Raw genomic sequence first — 22,264 nt, 5'->3', positions numbered from 1 at the left:
ATTTTACAGTCATTAATAATGAACATTTGTAATACATGTGATATACTTATTAAAATTGATAATGATTAACAATAATACAACAGAAAATACACAACTAATGATAATAATATGGAAAGACAAAAGTAATAAACATCCAACAGAATATGACACGAACCAATAATAAAAGGTGTCTCAAAGTCAGTGTGACTTTCACATCCATTTATTATATTTTATTCAAAAAATTGAAGTGCTTTGTGCAATCTGTAATAATAAGCTATCTATCATACTGTAATTGTTCAACTATATGCTACTATGCAATATAATGTAATTCAACTAAATACCACACAACTCCTTTCCAGTCACATTTTCTGCATTTTATTCACTTGTGTGGGGAAAAAAAATCTGCTGGAGTGGATGGAAAACATTTGTTTTATATTTCTTTTGTTTAAAAAAAAAAAAAAAAAAAAAAAAAAACGTTTTCGTAAAGTCAACTCGGTTCGTCGCGGGACCCGAACATACTCAAATACATCGTGAAGTACGTACCTTACCAATGACGTAAACCGTCTATAAAGTGATGATGTACGTTGAACTTGATTCCAAAATCCAGTGTCCAAGAAAACTGCACGCCTGAGTAATGTTCATGAAAACCAACTTTTCACATATTCATACACTGACTGTCCAATGCAAATTGACTGACGGCCCATTTTGGGGCCCTGAACCACAGCTTGGGAAACCCCGATCCGAGTACTTTAAATATGATCCTCATGAAGACGCAAGCATAACTGTAAATCTGTGTCAGGGAAATTTTTTTACGAGGTGATAGCGGCGGCGTAGACGCGTTGGATTAAGTCGGCCAATTCCAGTCACCGACGCCCACAGAACGTACGTGTTAAATGCTACACGTTCCCAACGACGCCACGTAATCGTTTGGCAAGCGTGACGTCACTCGATGAGTTCGACGTAATTGGCCGGGTAGAAGCCCTCCTTGCCTCCGCTCAGGACCCCCCGGCACCAGCCCTGGTCGTCCTCCTCCTCCACCTTCAAGAATTCCTCACCTGGGACCACAACAAACAAAAAATCCTCCGTAATGATCAGCAACGTGGCCACACTAGAACAATATTTTATACTTAATGGAGTTAAAATTCATTTCAATGGGGAAAGATGTCTTGAGATACAGTAAAGCCTCAGTTTTCGAACGTCCCCGTTTTAGAACAAATCGTTTTTCTAACAAAAATTTTGAGATTTTTTTGCTTCTGTTTTGGAACGAAAATCGGTACTCGAACGCCCCCAGTAAAACCCGGAAATAACATATTGGCCGCGGCCAGACCACCTGACCCTTGACGCACTTTGTTGTGAATTCATTCATTTAGCCTTGGGACACATTATTTCTTTTTCCATTCATTGTAATGGGAAACATTGATTCGGTTTTCGAACAATTCACTTTTCGAACCATTTTCTGGAATGGATTGTGGTCGAGAACCGAGGCATCACTGTACTAGTATTTTGGGCAACTTTCAGGGTCAAATAAAGGAGCAAGCCAAGGCAGCACTGCACTTAATTTTACATGTTGAGGTTGTACATACTTGGCGATTCTTTTACGCATATTTATTTAGTGTGTGCATATTTCTGTTTTTCTGTGTCACCTGCTTTAAAGGACAGCTCATCGCCCTCCTCCCCCGTGTAGTCGTAGAGTGCTCGAACCTTCACGCCTCCGATCATCACTCTAACGATAAAAAGTTAGTTAAAAAAAAAATGAAAATAACAGCAGGCGTTCAAGATTTTAATTGTGCACGGGGAATAAATTGACTTACGGACGGCCTTCGTTGGCTTTCTGGTCTCTCTTCTTTCTTTTCAGCTTTTTCACCGGTGGATGCCACTCCTGGAAAAAAAAAAAAGACGTTCAACGAGCACTTTGCAAGTTGAAATTTGTGAAATTGATAAATTTTCATTTATAGGACAGAACAGGAATATGGTGGGGGGGGGGGGGAGTTCATCTCAACTTTATGTAACACCGCCACGGCATAGTGCAAAGTTCATTGTAGTATAAATAACAGGATACTCAAATAAATTAAGAGTTTATGTATGTGAAAAGGAAATCATAGCCAGATATTCTTATTGACTTTTCCCACATTTCTCTCCACTTTGGTTTTTTTTTTTTTTTTTTTTTTTTTTTTTTTACACAAAACTGTGCTATTTATTTAAAAAAGCTAACAACAAATTTTGTGTTTTTATGTGGGTCTGGAACAGCTTCACGACATTTCAACTGCTTTCAGAGAGGAACAACGACCTGACCTCGGTGTAAATCACTAAAGCGTTCTGGTTCTGTACCTGGATCTTTGGCCAGTTGGTCAGCATGCCAGGACCGTGATGGTTCTTCCACCATTTGAGGTCCTCTTGCTCGTTGACGGCCATCAGCGTTTGGTGAAGTTCGTTGTAAACCTCCTTTATGCTAACATAAGCACACGTTGGTCAAATGGCGTCCCACAGGGAAGACGCCAGTCTCGTCACCTCTCGTTGTTGGTGATGTCGAGGTGTCGGTGGATGGACAGGAAGGCCTGCTTCAAGAAGCTGATGCGTTTCCTCTCCTCCTCCTGCGACTCCTCAAAAATGACCTCCATCTCCTCCATGTAGCGCGGCGTGTAGCTCGTCACGTCCTCCAGGATTTTCTCGTAGCGCTCCCGGGCCTGCGGACCGTCCGTGAGAAGCCTTTGAGGATTTACTCGCAGTGAACGAAAGAAAGATTATAAAATTAAAGAAACAAAAACAAAATAGGCATATATGCTTCATCCTCCGCTAAGAACGACTAATATTAGTGCCACTTACTGAGGAATGTGGAGTATCTATGTATAGTACACAGTATCTGTATTATACTGCCCTCATGTGGTCAAGCTGCATTCACATGAAGGAGCAGAACAATGTCCATGGAACTGAAGCAAAAAATGTAACAAACTGTTTCACTTTTTACATTATATTGAACAAAAAAAGAAAAAGGATTACAAATTCTGTTGTTGTTTTCGGGTTTATGGCACGTCAGATTGTTGCCGTGGGGAAAGATGCGACCGCTCCCATCCGGGGCTCCATAAACACGGAGCGGAGTAAAAACAACACATGCCCATATAAGGGCAGCGCTTGGAAGGATGATTCAAGGTTAAAGGACAGTGTTTGGACAAAATAGCAGCAAGAGTGAATAAGCACGTGCACCTGCACTGGGATGGAAAAAAAAAAATAAAACTATCTTGGAATGAGACATCTCACTCGGGATCTTTGATTTTGTACTGTCCACAATTTGGAGTTTTGTTATTTATTCATTCCTGACAGCTGAGCATTTCCATATCAAGAGTCCTGTAATATTTGTTGCGTTCTCCTGCTGTCAAATTTGGGAGTTTTTATGTATTTTTGAGCAATCACATCACCTTTTCTTTCGCGAGCGTGGCCACCTCTCGGGCCTCCGTCAGCTTCTGCCTTTTCTCCGGACTCCAGTTTTCGCCCTCGTTGGCCCGTTTCTCTTTGTCCGAGGCGTTCTGCTCCTTCTGACAGCACTTGTGGTACGCGACTCGGGCCTTCTCCAGCTGTGTAACACACACAAACGCAGGCACGTATAAACACGCAAATGAAGCTAAACAACCCAACTGTCTATGTTAAGATGATTGGAAATGGGAGGGGTGCGCAAATGTTGCTGTAATTTTTGGCAACACACTTGCTTTACAAATAATCCATCGGGCAGCATAAACAACTTTTTTTTGCTGTGGTTCCCGAAAAGCTTTGATCGCACTCGCCCGTCTGCCAGCCTGTGCAATTTGCACCACCTTTTTTTTTTTTTTCCATATTACGTACAAATGACTCAAGCGGGAAATAAAGTTCCCGTGTAAACATCTGAACTGCGGGAGTGACTTCGCAATCACCGGCGGTGATGTCGATCATCTCGGAGACGTGACTTCGGCGAGGGCAGGAACATCTGTTTCGCGTTGGAAAGTCGTGGCCGTGTCCAGACGCACCAGATCCACATGCAGATAGTCGACGCTTAGCAACCGGTCTTGCGAAGGCCCTCTCGAGGCAACAGCAAACCACACTTTATCTGGTTTATTTGCACTTCTGAGAACTACAGCGGTCCAACGCCATTTGCATCATTTCGAATTCGTTCGCGGTTCGTCACATTCGTCAAGTAGGTTCTTCGACGGGTGGACGTTCGGGTTTGTAAAGCACTGAAACGGCAAACAATTCCCCGTAGAAAGCGGGGTTGCCTCCCTTTGGATTAGAGATCAGCACAGTTTTTGAGTGGAAGATTAAGATTAGGCCATCAATTTCGGCTCATCACGTCGTTTAGGATAGCGAGAAATTATAACATACAAGTTTAGCCCACTCGCACTCGAAGACTGTATGTATATTTATTTATGGTATTAAGCAGAAAGGGTCTGCAACAATGGGTCAACATCCATTTTCTCAGCTGCTTATCCTCACTAGAGTCACGGGAGTGCTGGAGCCTATCCCAGCTGTCGACAGGCAGGAGGTGAGGTACACCCTGAACTGGTTGCCAGCCAATCGCAGGGAACATCGAGACAGTCACACTCACAAATCACACCTAGGGGCAATTTAAGCGTGTCCAATAAATGTTGCATGTTTTTGGGATGTGGGAGGAAACCGGAGTGCCCACCCAGAGAAAACCCACGCAGGCACGGGGAGAACATGCAAACTCCACACAGGGAGGGCAGGGATTGAACCCGGGTCCTCAGAACTGTGAGGCCAACACTTTACATCTGATCCAACCTGCCATAAGAAATATTATATCCAGTATAATTTGATGGTTGGTCCGCAACATTATTCTACTAATCCCAGTTTGTTTTGATTATTTCAGACAACCAAGAGGATATTGACTAGGAGGCAAAGACACTGGGAACCTACTGGAAATGATCATTATAGCATTGTGAATCTAGTTACCTTTTGTTTTGGATAGGGGGCTCTTTGGTAGTCAGATTTAAGACAGCTCACCGCTCTTAGCGCAAGCTCAAACTGACGCATACGTGCAAAAATAACTTGTATTATGGACCTTGGTCAGCTTTTTGTTCCAGGGCTTCTGCGCACGTGAAAAACTGGCGTTGTTGTCGTGGCTTTCGCGGAAGCCGCAGAAGAGTTTTTTGGGGAAGGTCTCCCTCTGCCAGGTCTTCACGCGCACGCCTTCTTCGGCCACCAGAGACTGCGAGATGGAGGAGTGGAGGGCGGACAGGCGCTCGGCGGAGGTGAAGAAGCTCTGCCAGGCCGTCATCAGAGAGCCGTACAGCGGCCCTGAGGGGAAGGGCGGGTACGTGACAAATGGAGGGATGAAATACGACGGGTCTCGGACGTGAGTCACGGAACCAGTAAAGAGGCTAAAGCATGCGGTCTCATTTGAAGTGAATCAAGAGTCACGTTCTAAACTGAGCAATCTTTTGAAATAACCACGCGTACTGAAGGCCGTTTGAGGATTTATGCGAAATCGTTTTAATCCTTTTTAAGGTCCACATTTTACAATGCCTTCTGTCCTCACTAATAAAACTATTTAAGCAAAAGCTTCATATATTCTTCATCCTCTGCAAAGAATGACTAATGTTACTGTGGCTTATTGAGGACTTGTGACTCTCTTCTTTATGTAATGAGACTGCCACCATGTGGCTAAGTCGTGCACATCGGGAGCACCACAATGCAAAAAAAATTAGCACATTCTATTTTAATGTATTTACTTTCTACTAAATCACGCTGTGTATTAGTATATGGACCTCAAGTCAGGTATTGAATCAAGGCAATCTTTCTACAACCCCGACTCGGCATGGTTCACACTCACGAAAGTCCATGATGGTTTTCCACTTGCTGCTCCAGTGGCTGAGCTGCTGGGCGTACTGCTTTTCAACCCGGGCCCTCTCGGCGAAGCAAGCCACCAGGTCGTTGCAAGCCTGGTACGACTGCTGGGTCCTGTGCACCGTCGGCACGTAATTCCCGGGCTGGAAGAAAAACACGCAGCCGCCATCGAGTTGCCGTCCTGGCCGACACGTGAGCAAAACTTACTTCCAGTACTTACCATCCAGAAGCTCTGTTTGGCGGTGTCCTGAGGCGGTTCTTGGGGGAGGCTGGCCATGATGGTGGCTGTCTCGCAGGAGGGGAGGCTAGCCGTCGCTGTTGTGCAAGAGAGTTGCGACGCTGTTCAACACGCATTTCAATCACAGGAACGCAGTTTCTGTTGGCTGAGCCACGCCGGTGATTATCATGCAACTGGTTGAACGTCTCCACTATGTCATTAGCGCGAGTTTGTCAGGAACGCAGCCGTTCTGAACAGTGTGTAGACAAAGGCAAATTGAGAGCGACACCTCACCTGTACCTGGATTTACGATTGCCCCGAGCGTACGAGGGACCGTCTAGCCAAAGATTGAACAGCAACACTGGTTAATTGGAAATTCTGCAATCTAGTGAAAGGGCGGAAGAGTCTCTCACTCTACGTCGTTAGCATACTGAGATGATGAACAGATGTATTTGTTGAAAATATTCTAAAAGTGTCATTTTTGGACCGATTAAGTGAAACTCCATGACATCCCGTGGCACTTCTGATGATCTGGTGTGGAAAAAACTGCTTTCGAAAATGTTTCAAAAGCAATAATGACGTAATGACGTTGCTGCTCTTCCTGCCAATAAGTTCAACAAGCTGTTATTTATACTGTAGCGAGCCTGGCGACGTGTGTAGCCGTTCCAGTGGCAGACTGGAATTCATAAGGAGGGCGGGGAGGGGGGAGGGGGGGGGGCTGAGAATGTAGCGGCAGGAACAGAACAGCTGCTCTTGCATTCTTCCAAAAATAAACAGCAGCGAAAGGTCATCTTTCCCTTTGCTCTGATTAATACAGAACCAAGCGTCCGGAACCACTCGGCCTCTCTTTTTAAGAGCGTACGTTTGCAAGTCAACAAGGAAATTGCGGCAAAAGAAAGGTCCATGCAAAACTGTGTGCGGGTAATGCAAAAGTGAATACAAGACATGACGGCACCTAGGGTATGTGCCACGCTGCTAGCTAGTCCTCAATCTCACAGACGCGATGGTAGCCCCCCCAAAAATTCAGACCCAACTGCCAGCGTGTGGACAAGGGTGTTGCACTGGTTGTGGCAACATTAGAGAGCCTCGTTGTTGGATGCGGAAAAGTCTCCAAGGCCTTAATTGGAGATCTTTTCACGGATATTTTCTAACATGATAGTAGATCAAGTAGGATTTTACCATTTTTCTAGGTTTCAAATTTTTTCTAGCCTACGGTGGCTGCAGTATATCCCAATGGGTAATCACAACGAGGCACTCGAATGTGACTACGACATTCTCTTGCTACTGTCCACATGCTCGCGATCATGTTGGACCTTCTTTTTTCCCCCCACTCACTTTTCTGTCCTCTCTCTGTGACTTGCACACACTCGCAGCCATCAACGAGGCGCTCTAAAGTCGTCACACCATACAAAAGCCCCGGCCCAGATGATGGTTTTCACGTAGGTGTTAAAAATAAAAAAATGTACCCCTCCTCCAGTCTCTGTGGTATGCGGTCACATTATCTGTAGATGTATTTTCAGAACTAGCTAATTAGCTAATTGTACGCCACAATTGCGATGGACCAAGTTTTTATACAACAGTGGAATCTATATGTACACGTATGTCATGTGGTACTGTTTTAACCACACCTCCAGAAATTCCCTAAAACTGAAATATTAAAAAAAAACTTTTAACACTACCCCTCCACAATTCAGTACTCAATAGTTGCACATATTTTCAGCAACTCACTTCAAACGCGTATAATGAACGAAGAAAACAAATCAAGGCATTTGCACTTGGTCACTCCCCACCAGTGGACGAGGACGAACAGGACACGAAGAAGCGCTGCCACAAAATGGCCACGCCATTCTAAGCAAAGCCAAAAACAAAGCCAAGGTGGCGACAGAGCACTCAGTCATGGCCGTGAGCACTTACATGCTGCCTGTGAATCACCAGCGATTACTCAAGTGAGCAGCACTTGTTCCTGGAGGCTCTCGCTCTCAGCATGACCCCCCCCCCCGCCTCTCATCCCTCCCCCCTCTTTGCTGACCCCATTTTGACTCACTTAAAGTTATACGCACAGCACACACGAGATTGTTGATAAGAGTCACGTTGGTCTTACCTTTACCTTGATTTCCTATCCTCTCGTTCCCCCTAATTTAAAGTCCATCCCTGGCATCCCCTCACTCCTGTTTGACTGTCACTTCTCTAACCTCGAGGGAGACCCCCCCCCCCCCCAGCTGGCCCCTCCTTCTGTCATTCTCGATATGGTGCTAATGGGATGCACAAGTGTCATTTTGACTTGTGTCAATGTAGTGCGGAGCCATCTGAGCTTATTAGCCAGCGGGTGACAACCGCGTGCCGGCCAGAGATGGCGACAGTACTCAGAATCTCTACTTTAGTAGAACAGATACAACTGCAAAACAAAAAAAACAAACGCAGAAGGACTGTTCCAATACCCACACAACCAAACATTGCAGCACTACCAATAAAAACGTCATTAATCCGTTCCAACAACTCCACCCAAATAATGTGGTGTAATGGTATAATGTGTATTTTAATGAGGAAACTTGCACTCCATGATACTGTACTTCATAGAAACATACGGTCATGTTATCATTAAATTCAATTGAAGAGAATTTATCACTTTTTTTTTTCGTCACACTACGTCAGTTCGCCATTGGGCTTTGCACTTCTGGTGTGGCCACCACAGTCACCCGAGGGCAGTATAAGGCAGACATTACGTTATACTGTTAATAGAGATATGTTGACTCCTCTCAGCTCATTAGTATAGCACTAATATTAGTTGTTCTTTGGATAGGAAAAAACATTTGAAAGTGAACATATCTTGTTACTTTTGTCTGTCTACAACTGCTGCCTCGTTGTTTGTTTTTAATCCATACCTTAAAGGGTTATGGCACAGACACACAGATGCTATTTGGCATTAAGATAGTAGAGTGAAAGGTTAATTGTGTAGTTGTTTTAAATGTTATAATAATATAATATGTGTAATTCTTGTTTTGTCTATTCTTTGAGAGTGAACCTCAACTGAGAGTGGCAATAAACTTTATGGAGCAAGTGTTTACACACGTGCCAAACTGATGCTTGTTGTCAAGCGAACCGAGATCACGACCACCGCAAAGCTGTCTTTATATAAATTTTTTGCTTTTAAGTCTGGCTTAAAAATCAGCTCAATGACTGATCGCATCTCGAAAACCTTGCAAGTCGGGTCACTTGTATCTCAAGGCACCGATGAACTTCAAAGGGAAAAAGTTGGAGTTTGGATTTTAAATATATTGTTTCTGGCACAGTTCCTGGAACTTCTGACACACCTCGTATTAAATGGAACCATATGGCGGGAACATGGATCAGATACTATGGGGGGGTCACAGTCACCCAGGGGTTATTTTGGATAAATAGTGAACGTCCCCGTAAGACTGAGTTCCGAAAACAAAAGATAACTGGTGGTACAATAAATAAACTGGAATGTTTTTTCTCAATACATCCTGTTGTAAAGGAAGTGGTTTCCCTGAGACTAGCCTCTTTAACACTGGGAATTTATTCCTAGAGACTTCACATAACAAACAAACCCACAATGTTGTACAGTAAATAGGAGTGAGCCTGACCACTATGCAAGCAAAACAACTATTAAAAAAAAAAAATCATTTATCCTCTTCCAATCTCTTTTGAATAGCTCACGGCCGTCTTTTTGGTTTGCTGCATGACTTAGGCGCCCGCTTGCTTTGAATTAAGCCATTTCCTCTAATCCCCTCCCAGCGAGCGGCATCCTTTTGCTATTAGCTTGGAGGGCCTGATGGGAAAATAATCCAGGACTTGAAAACATTTGTCTGTCTTCGGGTCTGCCAAATGAGTCCAATCGAACCCAGTCCTTCAAACAGGATCGTTACAAAAGGAGGAGGTGGTCCACACAACAATGAGCAAAATAAAGACGTGATCATTTCAGTATTTATTTCAACACAGTTGTACTTCTATCGCATTTAAAACAAAACTTTATATTCATAATATACTTTGTTAAACTCTGCATACTGTACTTACACTCATTGTAGGTGGTCATATTCATTATACATTTCACTAGACCTAAAATACTTTATAAATCATGTAGTATGCAGTGCTTCCTACACTAACGGCTCAAGTCCTTTTCACGTCCGTCGCACGATAGCACTGAGGCGACTCAGCGTGAAAGAATACATGAGTCATGGTTTTGTTACTCACATGGCGAGAATATGCGTTAAATAACGTGTCAGCTTCACTAAGGTCATCACGGGGGGGTTGGGGGGAGTGAGCGGTAGAATAGAAAGCTTCGACACAAATCTCCACAGAGAACTACACGCGACCACGCTATTCGGAAGACAGAGATTCTTCAAAATGGTGACTCTAACTTTAAATTCCAAGGTGAAGTCGTAACATATCAAACTTTGGGGCGTCAGGGAGACATTTTTCCATGGACCCCTCATAATCATTAAGTCATTATGATATTAAAAAGACCTCCCGGCTTACTTATACAGATTAAAGGACACATTATTGGTATAAAACCTTGCATTTGAACAGGGGGGTGTAGACTTTTAATACCCACACTATGATTTGCTGTATCCCAAGATGAACCTCGGGGACCCCAAATTGAGAACCGCTGACATAGGCTACTCTCTACGACTTCACATTTTCTCGGGACAAATTTTCGTAAAGCGGCCAGATTTCGCGGAACAAGATTGTCGATAAGTAGCAGCAAAAAAATAAAACATTGATATGAAGCCGTCGACTCGCACAAAAGCAGACATACGGATTGAAAAGAGGTCAAAGGTCAGGAGGTGAACCAGTAAAAAGCCCTTTTGTGATCATGGCACCTACAGTTTAACATTATGGCTGATGAATCCACCCCCCCTTGACGTCTGTTATGGCACCAGTAAAAGACTTACGAAAATGTTTTTGCACTCTCTCAAAAGTGTCACGAAAAAGAAAAACGTGAAAATAAAACAACAGAATTGTGAATAGAACCTATGGAGTATTAGGGCTACACTGAAAAAATATATACCAGTACAACGAGTCGAAATAGTGTGAGAATAAAGTCAGAGTATTCAACAAAATCAAATGTTGGTAATGTTTTAACGTTTCTCTTCTGATATTAGCTAAAATATTATAGTCAAACGGAAGACTGCATTATTTCGAGAATGTTTTAATATTTTGAGATTAAGCTAAGTATCTAAAGATAATGTCAAAATATTGCAGGAAAAACATTGCAATATCTTCATAAAGTTGAAACATTACAAAATGAGGGGAAAACCTATTACAATAATACAGTACAATTAAAAATATGAGAAAACTCATACTATTATGAACATTAAAGTCACATTACTCACTAAATATATAGCAGGCAGCGGCTGTTGCGTCAGTGTGGGAATTTTCGCGTTCAGTCGTTAAAACGTCTGACGTGTTTCTCGTTAATGTTCCGACTTTTTTCTTTCCTCTCCCGACATAATGACTTCATTCTCATTACATGACAACTTTTCTCATAACTCTTCAGCGTGGCCCTAACACTCCTTGCCACTGAATAAATGAAAGCATCTTTTCTTCCACATATCCACGTATCCCCCCCTAGCATGACTACTTGGAGTGATTTGAAAATGAGTTTGCTCCTAATAAAAACCTAAAAATGGCTAATAGTGAATCCTGTTTAGTATGTATTAATATATTGAGTGCTTCCAAGTAACACACATACAAAGCTTAATGGATTTTTCAGAGGGGGGTATGGCAAAAGGATAACAAATACTATTATTCTAATATCTTCATAATCTACAAAAAAAGAAAAAAAATTCTCCTCTTGTCGTCATCTGACTTTGGTCATGTGATGCAACAAAGTGACGTCACAATGAGGTCCTTGTGTTTCTGGCAACGTTTTAGTGGTGTTTACCTTTTAAGCACTTTTATAAAGTCAGACTGGTGTTTACTCAGCGTCGGCGGCAGATGGTGCGAGAATCCAGCTGGCCTAGCGCGTGCGCGTGTTCCACTCCCTGTTAAGAAAGTTTGTCTTTTGTGATATACAGTGAATCCCCCACTATATCGCAGTAAAAGTGATGTGAGACCCATGGAATATATGTGTCAAGGAAGTGACTTTTACCGGTCATGCCCTTTTAGCATTGCACTAGCGTGTTATTGCCGCATCTCAGTGATTTTTACCAGTGTGGTTTTTTTTTTTAACCGGCCCTGTTAGCGTGGCGGCGGTCGCATTAGCGTGCGCGGCGGCGCTAGCATTAGCGCGGCAGCACTAGAATTAAACTCTCTGTGTAGCGTCTTTGTAAATAATCTAGTGTTTCAGTGTGGGCGCTTGCAGCTTTTCCACGGCTGTGGCTTATGTATGTACCAAATGCTATTTCCTTTACAAATGCACTGGGTGAGGCTTATAAACAGGAGCCGTCTGTAGACTGTGAATTACGGTACTTAAAGTGTTTTAACCACAAAGAAGGGATAAAACAAGATTTGTAAAAATTTCTACAGTCTCTTGAAATCGCGGACGGTTCTGGAACGTGTCCCCTGCGATAAACGGGGTTTCACTGTATATTTCATTTCATCACTGTGGTTTGAACCAGTGCGTTAATTAATATACAAATCAGATTCCAACATCACCAGCCTGACAAAAGGGTGCTGAAGTCCACTGTTCTCCTCTTCCACATCTTCTGTTAATGTTCCTTTTGTCAAGTCATGCGTTTCTCTCTCATTTTTTTTTGTCATCGTTCAAATCACCACAATACTCTCAATCTGTCTCTCTGGGGGAAGTTGTAGCATGCAAAGGCCTGGAGAGAAAAGCAGGATAAATCAACAGGGAAGGGAAAGAAAAGCGGTCACTCTTAAGGGGCGAGGACTGAGGGAAGATAACTTCAATTGACAAATTGTAATCATATGCTAGAGAAAAGTAGGGATCCAGCTTTTCTAGAATTATATTCCCCTTCCTTTTTTGATCTCTGACCCTCCTGCTTGAAAGTCTTCTCTCACCTGTCAGTGAGTTTCTTCAGCGCCCTCTCGATGTTCATTCGATGCCCCACGCGAGTTACCCCCAGGTCCGAGAAGTCATCCTTGGTAAGCGAAGGTAAATGAGATCCGTCTATTTCATTGTCGATAAAGCGCTCTATGTGTTCGGCCAGGTTCAGGTAAGCCAACCAGTCGGCCACGTCGTACTTGGTCCAGTAGGGCAGTGGCTTGATAGCGAAGGGTTTGGCCGGCGGAGGTGGGGTAAGGTGGGGGTAGTTGAGGCAGGAAGGGCTTGGGGGCAAATGCAACGGGGAGGAGGCTCCGGAGAGATAATGGGTGGGGGACAGAGAGCGGGATACGAGCAGCGGGTTCGGACTCGGCACACCAGACGGGGAGAAAAGCGGCGGTGTTGCGGCCGTGTAGGCGTCTCCTAAGGGGAGGCCGGGAGAAGGAGGGGTGAGGGGGCCTGGGAATTCAAAGGGGTTACTGTAGACTGGTGTACTGGGAAGAATTGGCAGGGAAGATGGTCGCGGCGGGGCGGGGTTGGGCTGCTCGCTGTTATAGATGAGAGGGCTGGGGGCGCGGCGTCGGGAAACGGAGGATCGCATCTCCTTAGTGGGACTGCACTGGAAATCGAAAGTCTGCCGCCGCATCTTGGACCGATGCTTCGGCGACGTCGGGTACGGGCAGTAGGTTGGCGAGTGGGGAGGGTGAGAGTGGACCGGGGAAGGTGGCATCTGCGGAGAGGGGGAACGGGTCCAGTTGCGTTGTCCTGGTACCTGCGGGGAAGGGGATACGGAGGGCTTGGCAGACAGATTCGATGGGAGTACTTGATGGTGTTGAGGGGATGAGGTGGGCAAGGGAGAAGTGGAGCGGCCAGTTGGGGGGCTGTGAAATGCGTCTGAAAAATCTGCGGAATACCTGAAAGACAAAAAATGAAATGTGAAGCATAAACACGTGATTCCAATCTTTCAGTTTTATACCTCTGAGGCGCAAAGGTTAGACACCAAAGATGGTCTATGTAGTGGTGGCTTGAGATACGTTTACGTTTCTGAAACTCAAAACACTCCTAAATCAAATCATCTTACATCTTTGAAATGAGTGGGAAATCCATTACTCCTGGTATAAGCCTCATGAAAAATGCATATCTTAATATTGAGAACAACCAACCTGTCTATGGTGGGTGATTTTGGGGTGTGGACCCAGTCGTCCATGCTCCTCATGTTACTCATCTGGTGAAGCTTGGAACTCAGCTCATTGATGATGCTGGCCTTCACACCCGAGAGAGGCGAGTGCAGCCTGCGTGCATCCAGAACCACGTCGGCTCTCTGGAGCTGCTCGTGTTCCCTGACCTCCCCCCAGCCTGTCGAGCGAGTATCAATGGGCCTGTCTAAGCAGGCTGCCAATGTAGCGCTAAAGTCGTCCTCCATTTTAGGTCTATTTTGCACAAGTCTCCTTTCGTCGGGCAGGGCTACATCGATCCTGATATTGTCTGGGATGTTTTGTCTGTGCAATTGCAGAGGTGCAGGGTTGGTGCTGTTTTGCCTTCGGAGTGCAACAGGCAGCACCCTCCCCCCTCCCTCCTTATAATGAGTCATCTTTGGAAAAGCAGGGTTTGCCAATTTGGTGTTCTGTACTTCAAACATTTGCGCACCCGTGTAAGCTGAAGAAGGATCCTGAGGTGCACCCACTTTTCGGCCTTCACCGCAAGCTCCATTTCCCCCGATGCCACTCCTCTCCCCTCTTGGACCAGTCAATCCCAACATTTCGATATGATGGTCACTGCTGCTGTGGCTGTCCAGCTCCTCAATCCCAGAATCTACCACCGGATCTTGCCATTCTCCACTCTTGGGTACATTAGTGGGGTGGTGAATGTGGTTAGCAGCTCTGCCTCCTGTGCTGAAGCCGGCTTTGGGTCCTCCCACAGTTGTGCTGTAGTCTGACGCTGTAGAGGTCGTGGTGGTTGTGGCGGCCGCGCTAGCTGTCATAGTAGTGGTGGCATACGTCATCGTGGTGCTGAGGGCGGCTGTGCCTCTGTCGTGAGCAGTGGCGTCACGCCCCACCAATGGGTCGTTGGCGTAATATGGCTGGGAATGTGATATCGGCTCGGGTCTGTGTAGGTTGGTGGCAGGGAGAGCAGGGGATGGTAAGGATGGTGAAAGAGCGGACTGGGTCAGTGTCGCCACTTCACTGTCGTAGGAGGTAAGGCTAGAGGCAGCAGAATCGCCGCCCTGTGAAGAGGTCTGAGGAACGCTCGGATTCTTGGGAGATGGTAGAGGAGGCGGCAGTGGAGCAGATGATCGTTGATTGGCATGTTGGTAGTGCTGGTGATAGTCCTTCACTCTTTCATTCTTGCCGTTGGCGAACTGTAACGGCGGTGGCAGAGGGTCTGCAAAGACAAACTCTTCATCTATGTCTATTGAGGGAGCTGGTGGAGGCAGAACCATCATTCCCAGATTTTCTGCTTCTGCTTCTCCCATCGCATCAGGTGCTGTGGGGACATTGTACTGAGGGATGTAGCTGGTGTTAGGAATGCTTTCCATCTGCAGAAAGGAAGGCCTACAAGGGGCAGGCTGAGCAGGGGGTGGTGGAGGCTGTACATGGGGACCCGGTCTGTGGTCATGAGCCTCCTTTTGTCTCTCCCTGGGGTTTTGAGAGCTAGACTGGCTTGAAAATTGGCTGTTCCTGTCCTCCGAGAAACGAACTCTCAGACCTTCTCTATGCCCTATATCCTTGTCTCGCTCCATCTTCTCCCCTCCACCCCCCATACGCAAGATCCTTGGTGACTGAGGGCGACTCTGAGATGCGGGCGAGGTGGTCGTGGTGGGGGAGGTCAGGTGAAGGGAAACTGGTGACGTGTACGTAGATTGTGTTGGGCTTGCAAAAAGCGAGGGTGTTGGTGTCTGGGTGGGGGTGGTAAATGCTCCTGCTGTAGACAGCTGTCGACCAAAGTGTCTCTCTTCTCGTCGAGTTCTGCGGTCATCTTTGAGGGCTCTCTCCCTTGCAGCGAGTGCGAGTCCAAGTGGAGACGAGGGATCTAGAACCTTCCCAGTGAGTGGGTGGATAAAAGTAGTAGCTGGCTGGGAGCCAAACACTGACGGCGCCGACTTGGGTTGACCATCTTGACTGGGGACAGGAGAGGAATACTCAGGCAGGCCAAAGGCTGGAGGCATGCTGCTGGAGTAGTGGACATAATTGTCTCCAGAAAACATTCCCTCATCAATGGACTTGGAGGGCCGCAGTCGAGGAGTTGGTATTTCCATTTGCGAGCTCTGTAATGGCTGAATCCTTGCATTTAGTGCTTCCCCACCCTCCCCTAGTCCCCCTCCCGCCTCTCCCTGGATGTCCTCCTCAGATGAGAGAAAGAAAGAAGCGCTCTTTCTTCTCATGTCACGGAAACGTTCCCTCTCCCTGCGTGCCCCTCCACCTCCAAAGGTCATACCAAATGTCGAAGAGTAGTCTACATTTTCCACATTTTGCTTCATAGAAACCAGAGGAGCGGCAGTTGATTGGGGCAAGGATGTAGATGTCGGGAGATGGGGAGGCGTTGACGTGAGAGGTGAAGGTAGAGTGGAGTTGGGGCTTTCCAGAGATGGTTGAGCAGAGTTGTGTTCCTCTGCATCCTGTGGGACTTCGGCCTCCATGCTACTACCCTGGCTGCTTCGGCCACTGCTGCTGGTGGAGGGCGCTTTGATGATGATGGTTGGGATAGGGATTGAGGTCTTCTCTTTGGTTGCGCCACCTTTACCACGATGTTGTCGCAGTCCATCGTCAACTTTAGACTGTTTAGTCAGAGCGCCGCGACCTCCCCTCCGGGCTCCCCCCCTGCCAGTCCCTCCACTTTGCTCCCGAGTGGCTACCTGCGAATGATGTGGCGCATTTTGCTGCGTTTTAGGCTTAGCGCTTGTTGGTGGTGTAGCGCTGCTGTAGCCCCTTCTCAACCCTCCCATCTTGCCACCGCCTCGCCTAGGTGCGTCCTGCTCCCTGGCGCACAGTCCTTCTGATTGTCTGCGGAGAGTGGAGACCATAATCTGCTGGTTCACCCCGCCTCCTCTTTCCCAGCCTGATTGATTAGGATGACCTAACTGCGACTGGAGCTGGAAGTGGTCTTGAGATACTGGGGGTATGGGCATTGCGGGCCCTCTCCCAAGATGAGGGCCTGCAGATAATGGTGGCTCAGGTGCTGATGTGTTTGGTGGTGGGGGGATTTCTTCCGGTCCTGGCACTGACAGGCTACGAGCCAACTTCATAGCTGGTGGATGGAGGTACTGCCTCTCCTCTTCAGTTATACCTTGGTAAAACAACACAGGCAGTAAAAAAACAAAAAAAAAACAAATGGAATTATTGACCCCGTGAAGTTAATTCAAAGATATGCTTTTAAATGGATTATACACGATTGAAGGTAATTGCTGAAAATGTGCAAAGACATGGTGGTACACAACTGTGGCGTGTTAAACTGTTTTTCATTATTTCCATTTTTTCTTTACCGTAGCTAAAACACTTTCAAGTCGGTAACGATATTTGACTGCCTTTGTTGGGATCAGTCCCTGCATAATTTGTCACATAGGTAGCAAATATGCCCACACACACAAAATGTACCTTTCAGACACACTTCAGAGCACCTTTAGCATTTTTCACTTTTGAGGGACTTGGAAACTTAAAAATCTCCCTTTTGACATTTGGTCTTACCAATGGACTTTTGACGCATCATAACGGCATGTTGGGCCGGTTGGAAGTGAGCTTGGTTGTAGGTAAAACCGGGTCTGGGATTTACTGTAGATTGCAGCTCGTATGTTTGCTTCAGGTTTCATACATAAAGGAAGAAAAGAACATTTTCATAAAATGGAATACAGGGGGACAAATATATATGAAGGCACAATAAAATAAGAATAAAAAATATAACAGAGTAGCTAATTCAAGTATGATCATCATTTTTTGCCATTAGAATATGATATCAAAAACATCCACCCAGAGTACTGGTGCACCAAGCAACAGAGGAGCTGAATGGACACAACCTGACTCAGACTTAAGCAAATGTGTGGGTGGTTCATTGTCAATAATTTTCAAGTGCTGTGAGGGCAGCAGAGCACCCCCACAGCGAAAAAGACAAAAAGGCCGCACGATTAAAGCTGAGCTATTGCCGAAAGCCGAGCAAAAACTCTGCCGGCGGGAGTGAAAATGGAGTCCACAGCTGACACATTTCAGGAATAGGAGGATGTCCAAAATCAAGCATGGAAGATGCCAAATTATTAGCGTTACATCAGAACTGGAAGAAAATACCTCGTTGGAGACATTGGGTACAATACTCTTGCTCCGGTCCCTCTTGGCTCCGTGACCTCTTTGGCCTTGGCTGTCTGATGTAATTGTGTGCTGGGCAGCAGCCAAGATTTCATCCAGTTTATCTTGGAAAACAAACAAACAAAAAGAAAAAAAAAACAAGAACAAAAAAGGAAGAGAAACATGAAAAGGAGCGTTACTTGAACCCCGAAGATGTAAAGACACCCCATGACCAAAGAGTGCTTCTTACTCAGTGCCATCTGATAGACTGTCCTCTTCTTATCAGGACCCTGAGAGGAATCATAGTCTGGGGGGAAAAAAAAAGAAAAAGCTAGCATCAAACGGCTCTTAATTAAGACCTCGGGGCTGATCGAGTCAATGATAAAGCCCGATGTTCACCTGCTTTCTTTTTCCATGGAGAGGCAGCTGGAGCATACATAATTGGGAAAGATAAATTAGGTGCGAATGCAAGTGCCGTGTCGTTGGGTTCATATGGCAGATGAAGGGATGGAATCTCATACTCGGATACAAAGATGGTGTGAATGCAGAGGAGGGGTGGTGATAGGGAGGGAAATGACAATGAGAGCACACATTTTCGTGATTCTCCCACCTTTGTCCACTTCGGAGCAGCACATTCGGTTGAGAGAAAAGGGAGAGAAAAATAAAGAAGAGAGCTGCTGGTAACTGCTAGTTTCAAACAAGTAATTATGTTCAAATCTCTTGTCACCTTTCTTCACACGTAATACAAGAGCTGCATCGCTGAGAAAATGCAAGAAAATGATATTTCATACAGTCGTGCCTTGAGCTTTGACTTGAATCCGTTTCACGACCATGCTAGGAACATAAACACTTTTACCTCAAATCACCTTTCCCCATTCAAATGAATGGAAATCTCATTTGATTTTTTTTAATGCAAAAGATAGCACAATAACATGGTACTTGATGGAAACATACAGCAATGACAATTAAATAAAATGTAACACCTTTTGCTTCAAATGAATGGATATTATATTGCTTCTTTTGGTGTGCGTACCTTTGCGACAGTATAACACAAACATGTGCATGTAGATGGAAAAAGGCACAACTCCTTAGTAAGATACAGTAATATTCCTTGCAGAGGATTAAAGCACATTTGCCTGTGAGTATTGTAATGTCTGTCGTCATGTGTTGCTCTATGGTTGGTGCTCAAATATCCTTTTGCTTACGGGAATAGAACAAAAACACAGATGTTGTTTGTTAGCCTATCTGTGCTGTTTGGCTTTGTTAGGATTAAGCTAAATTAAGTTTCCTAAGGTAAGGCTCTGGTGGTGTTGTAAATACACAAAGAGTAATTCTTTTAGTTTGATGTTTAGTTTGGCAGTTATTTCTCTTAAGAACTGTCCTTAAGTAATTCATGTTAATCGTATCTCGAGGCACCACTGAATTTCCTTTTGTATCAACTTTGTAACTTGCATGCCAGCCATTTGTTTTTGTACCTCATCTTGGCCATCTTACCCATGTCTTCCAGCTCTGATGTCATTGATTTGGACCGCAGGGCAATGGCGGGAGGAGTCAGTCTTTTCGTCTGCTGCGGGGCTGCATAGGGAAGGCAGCCAAACGCAGCCTTGATGTTTACTTTTCTTGTGCGGTACACACATGCAGTCAACACTAACAACTACGTCGCTAATGTGTTAATGTAAAAATGCAATCCGCGTCATTGTCACGTATCATGGAAAAAGGGAATACTATGGCGCTAACCTTTCTTTCGAGCAGTGTCCTCCAGTTCGGGGTTTCGAGCAACCATGACAACTTTCACCATTAGACTGTTGCCACCCTGTCGGATCATATTGACCACTTGCCGGTGTCCTACCTTGACCACATTCTGGCCGTTCACCTGAAAAACAAACAGTGACCAACTGTGAATGTAAATATATTGGACACCTTTCCAACGGTGTATTGGTGTCCTCAGATTGCTCACGTGTCTTATTAAGATGACAAATTCCAAGTTATACACACCTCGATGAGGAAGTCCCCCATCCTCAGGCCGGCCCTCCACGCCACACCCCCCTCATCGACAGATTCCAGGTACTGCAGCGCTGGAAACGCTGGCGTCGGAGTGAATTCCTCTATGGGAGTCTGAGCTGTGGAGGATCGGGCAGAAAGAGGAGTTTGAATGGACGCACAATACGAAAGTGGATTTGAAAATGAGTGTTTTTAGGGGATGCGGGGGCGCTCACCTTTGGCTCCCCTAAGTACAAAGCCAAATCCCTCATTGTCTTTCTTCTGCAGGAGTGCTGTCTTCTCCTTAATGATGTAGTCACTGTAAGGAGGAGTGGGAAATACAATAACAGTGAATTCATTTGACTTTTGTTGTGACATGCGACAGGAAAGTATTTTCATCAATTTGAGTGCAAAAAAAACCCAAAAAAAAAAAACCACACAGTTTAACTGCATCACATTATGAAACCACACTGCAGCAAAAGAAAGGTCGGTGGCACAATAGGCAAGCAGTGGTGCACAATGAAAGAGTGACTGACACGATAAGAGGACAGCACTATGAGATGTCATCCCCCCCCCCCCCAAAAAAAAAAAAAAAAAGTGTGCATAAACTTGAGTGATACAGCTGACTTTCAAATGCAACTAAATGGCAGCATTAGCTTTCCCAGCCTCTGGCAGCTTTTGCAAGGATGAGGCCTCAGCGACTGCGGAGTGCCACGACCAGTCATACATACGTGACACTTTCGATTATGTACAAGTGGAGCTTGGACAGGCCTCTAATCGTCCTCCACAAACAACTCTTCGTGCTCTCAGGCTAAAGCAAGACTGGGAAGAGCGCTCGTACTGATGCAGGCTTATATTAGACTGAAGTATTATTATTGTGTTTGAGCAGTGGAACAATTGTGGCCCAGCCTTGGGATATTTAACCTTTTTTTTTTTTTTCTTGTAATACACGAGTGGCAAAGGGTCATATAAGGAATTCTAAATGAATTGTCTTTGAGACAGCACAACGGCAAGATTGCAAAGGAAAGTAAAAACATTCTTATTTGTGAGGTTAGTTGGTGAACTTTGGGTTAACACTTTTATGAAAGTGATGGGTTTTTTTTTGTTAATACTAATTGTTTAACTACAGTTTTTTGTCCTTGTTTTTAAATGCTTTTAATCATGTAAAGCGTATTGAGTTACTGTATGTATGAAACACAAAGTAAATAAATGTGCTTTGCATTATAATGAATGATTTTTTTTAAAGATCCCCAGTGTTTACTAGAGCCCAAAATGACATGTTAAATATAATAATATTAAACTCATACATTGAACCCTCATTTATTGTCGGAGATATGTTGAAGACTCACTCGCAATAAATAAAAATCCATGATATCGAGTCAGCAAAGAAAACTTTTGTTAAATTGTCGAATCTTTCCACAGACTTAAAACATTTAAATATAATAAAACGTGAATTTATTTTTAAACATATGGTAAACATATTTGAAAACGAAAAAAATGCAAACGTAAGATTTAAGGGAAATAGTGTAGATGTAGATTTTTTTAATGTTTGAAACCAGGCACCAGGAACCATCCAGGTTGTCAGAATCAGAAACCTTGACAAAAAAAACTTTGTGGATATCCTTAAAAAAAATCATAAACTAATGCAGCAAAATTAGTTAATCAAGTGGATGTTGTAAATGGTTGTATAGAAAAGATTGCAAGCTGTAGGAGCCACAAACTCCATTTTTATTCCTTGGTTTGAAAACACAGCTTGAAACTGCTTTTGTTTTAGTGCCTTTTTTATTTTTATTGTTTCTAAATTATGTTATGATCTCTCAATTATATTCCTGTGAATTTCTATGTGTGTGTACTGCACTTTGTTTCACTTGCTTTTAAGGTGCTCTATTCATAAAATTGGGTTTACTAGTGGTGCTATTGCCACCTGGAAGTACATATGACATCATGGTGTAAAGGTTTATAAGACTTTAGTCCTGAATTTTAGTAAACACTACAGGATGCCACCCCTAAACTCGACTGCGG

General features: G+C 44.6%; 2 protein-coding genes across 15 annotated transcripts in view; both read right to left on the bottom strand.

Moving 5' to 3' along the window:
* Positions 1-183: 183 nt before the first annotated feature.
* Positions 184-8,226, bottom strand: LOC133495229 (protein kinase C and casein kinase substrate in neurons protein 3-like). 4 transcript variants are annotated; one of them, XM_061809620.1, is made up of 10 exons: positions 8,127-8,226; positions 6,029-6,123; positions 5,795-5,951; positions 5,024-5,259; positions 3,393-3,548; positions 2,488-2,663; positions 2,308-2,428; positions 1,791-1,858; positions 1,623-1,702; positions 184-1,034 (listed from the first exon to the last, which is right to left on the bottom strand). In XM_061809620.1, exons 2-10 carry the CDS (start codon positions 6,083-6,085, stop codon positions 922-924), a joined length of 1,164 nt encoding a protein of 387 aa, XP_061665604.1. In that variant the 5' UTR covers positions 6,086-6,123; positions 8,127-8,226; the 3' UTR covers positions 184-921. The 4 variants fall into 4 exon arrangements, with proteins under 4 accessions (XP_061665604.1, XP_061665603.1, XP_061665605.1 ...); XM_061809619.1 differs by lacking the exon at positions 8,127-8,226 and adding an exon at positions 7,940-8,014; XM_061809621.1 differs by lacking the exon at positions 8,127-8,226 and adding an exon at positions 7,754-7,933.
* Positions 6,360-22,264, bottom strand: part of LOC133495221 (SH3 and multiple ankyrin repeat domains protein 1-like) — a 43,586-nt gene continuing 27,681 nt past the window's right edge. For 6 of the 11 annotated variants that reach the window (XM_061809600.1, XM_061809605.1, XM_061809601.1 and 3 more), the window contains 12 exons: positions 20,479-20,561; positions 20,258-20,382; positions 20,000-20,135; positions 19,757-19,837; positions 18,873-18,881; positions 18,662-18,688; positions 18,513-18,569; positions 18,266-18,387; positions 17,675-17,783; positions 14,156-17,276; positions 13,010-13,906; positions 9,957-12,810 (listed from right to left, as the gene is read on the bottom strand). In XM_061809600.1, coding sequence (XP_061665584.1) covers positions 12,771-12,810; positions 13,010-13,906; positions 14,156-17,276; positions 17,675-17,783; positions 18,266-18,387; positions 18,513-18,569; positions 18,662-18,688; positions 18,873-18,881; positions 19,757-19,837; positions 20,000-20,135; positions 20,258-20,382; positions 20,479-20,561 — 4,807 coding nt within the window. In that variant the 3' untranslated portion in view covers positions 9,957-12,770. Of the gene's footprint in view, positions 6,411-9,956; positions 12,811-13,009; positions 13,907-14,155; positions 17,277-17,674; positions 17,784-18,265; positions 18,388-18,512; positions 18,570-18,661; positions 18,689-18,872; positions 18,882-19,756; positions 19,838-19,999; positions 20,136-20,257; positions 20,383-20,478; positions 20,562-22,264 lie in introns of those variants that run through there. The other 5 variants (XR_009793515.1, XR_009793512.1, XR_009793513.1 and 2 more) reach the window with 5 other exon arrangements.

The sequence above is a fragment of the Syngnathoides biaculeatus genome, chromosome 22 (genome assembly GCF_019802595.1).
Source record: "Syngnathoides biaculeatus isolate LvHL_M chromosome 22, ASM1980259v1, whole genome shotgun sequence".
NCBI lineage: Eukaryota > Metazoa > Chordata > Actinopteri > Syngnathiformes > Syngnathidae > Syngnathoides > Syngnathoides biaculeatus.
Note: the sequence above shows the minus strand (reverse complement) of the source record. Positions and strands in the feature narration are given on the sequence as shown.

Coding starts and splice junctions, on each gene's coding strand:
- LOC133495229 (XM_061809620.1), bottom strand. CDS start 6,085: ATGGCCAGCCTCCCCCAAGAACCGCCTCAGGACACCGCCAAACAGAGC. Junction 3,549..5,023: donor GGAACAAAAAGCTGACCAAG/GTCCATAATACA, acceptor TGTGTTACACAG/CTGGAGAAGGCCCGAGTCGC. Junction 1,035..1,622: donor TGAGCTGTCCTTTAAAGCAG/GTGACACAGAAA, acceptor TTGTGGTCCCAG/GTGAGGAATTCTTGAAGGTG.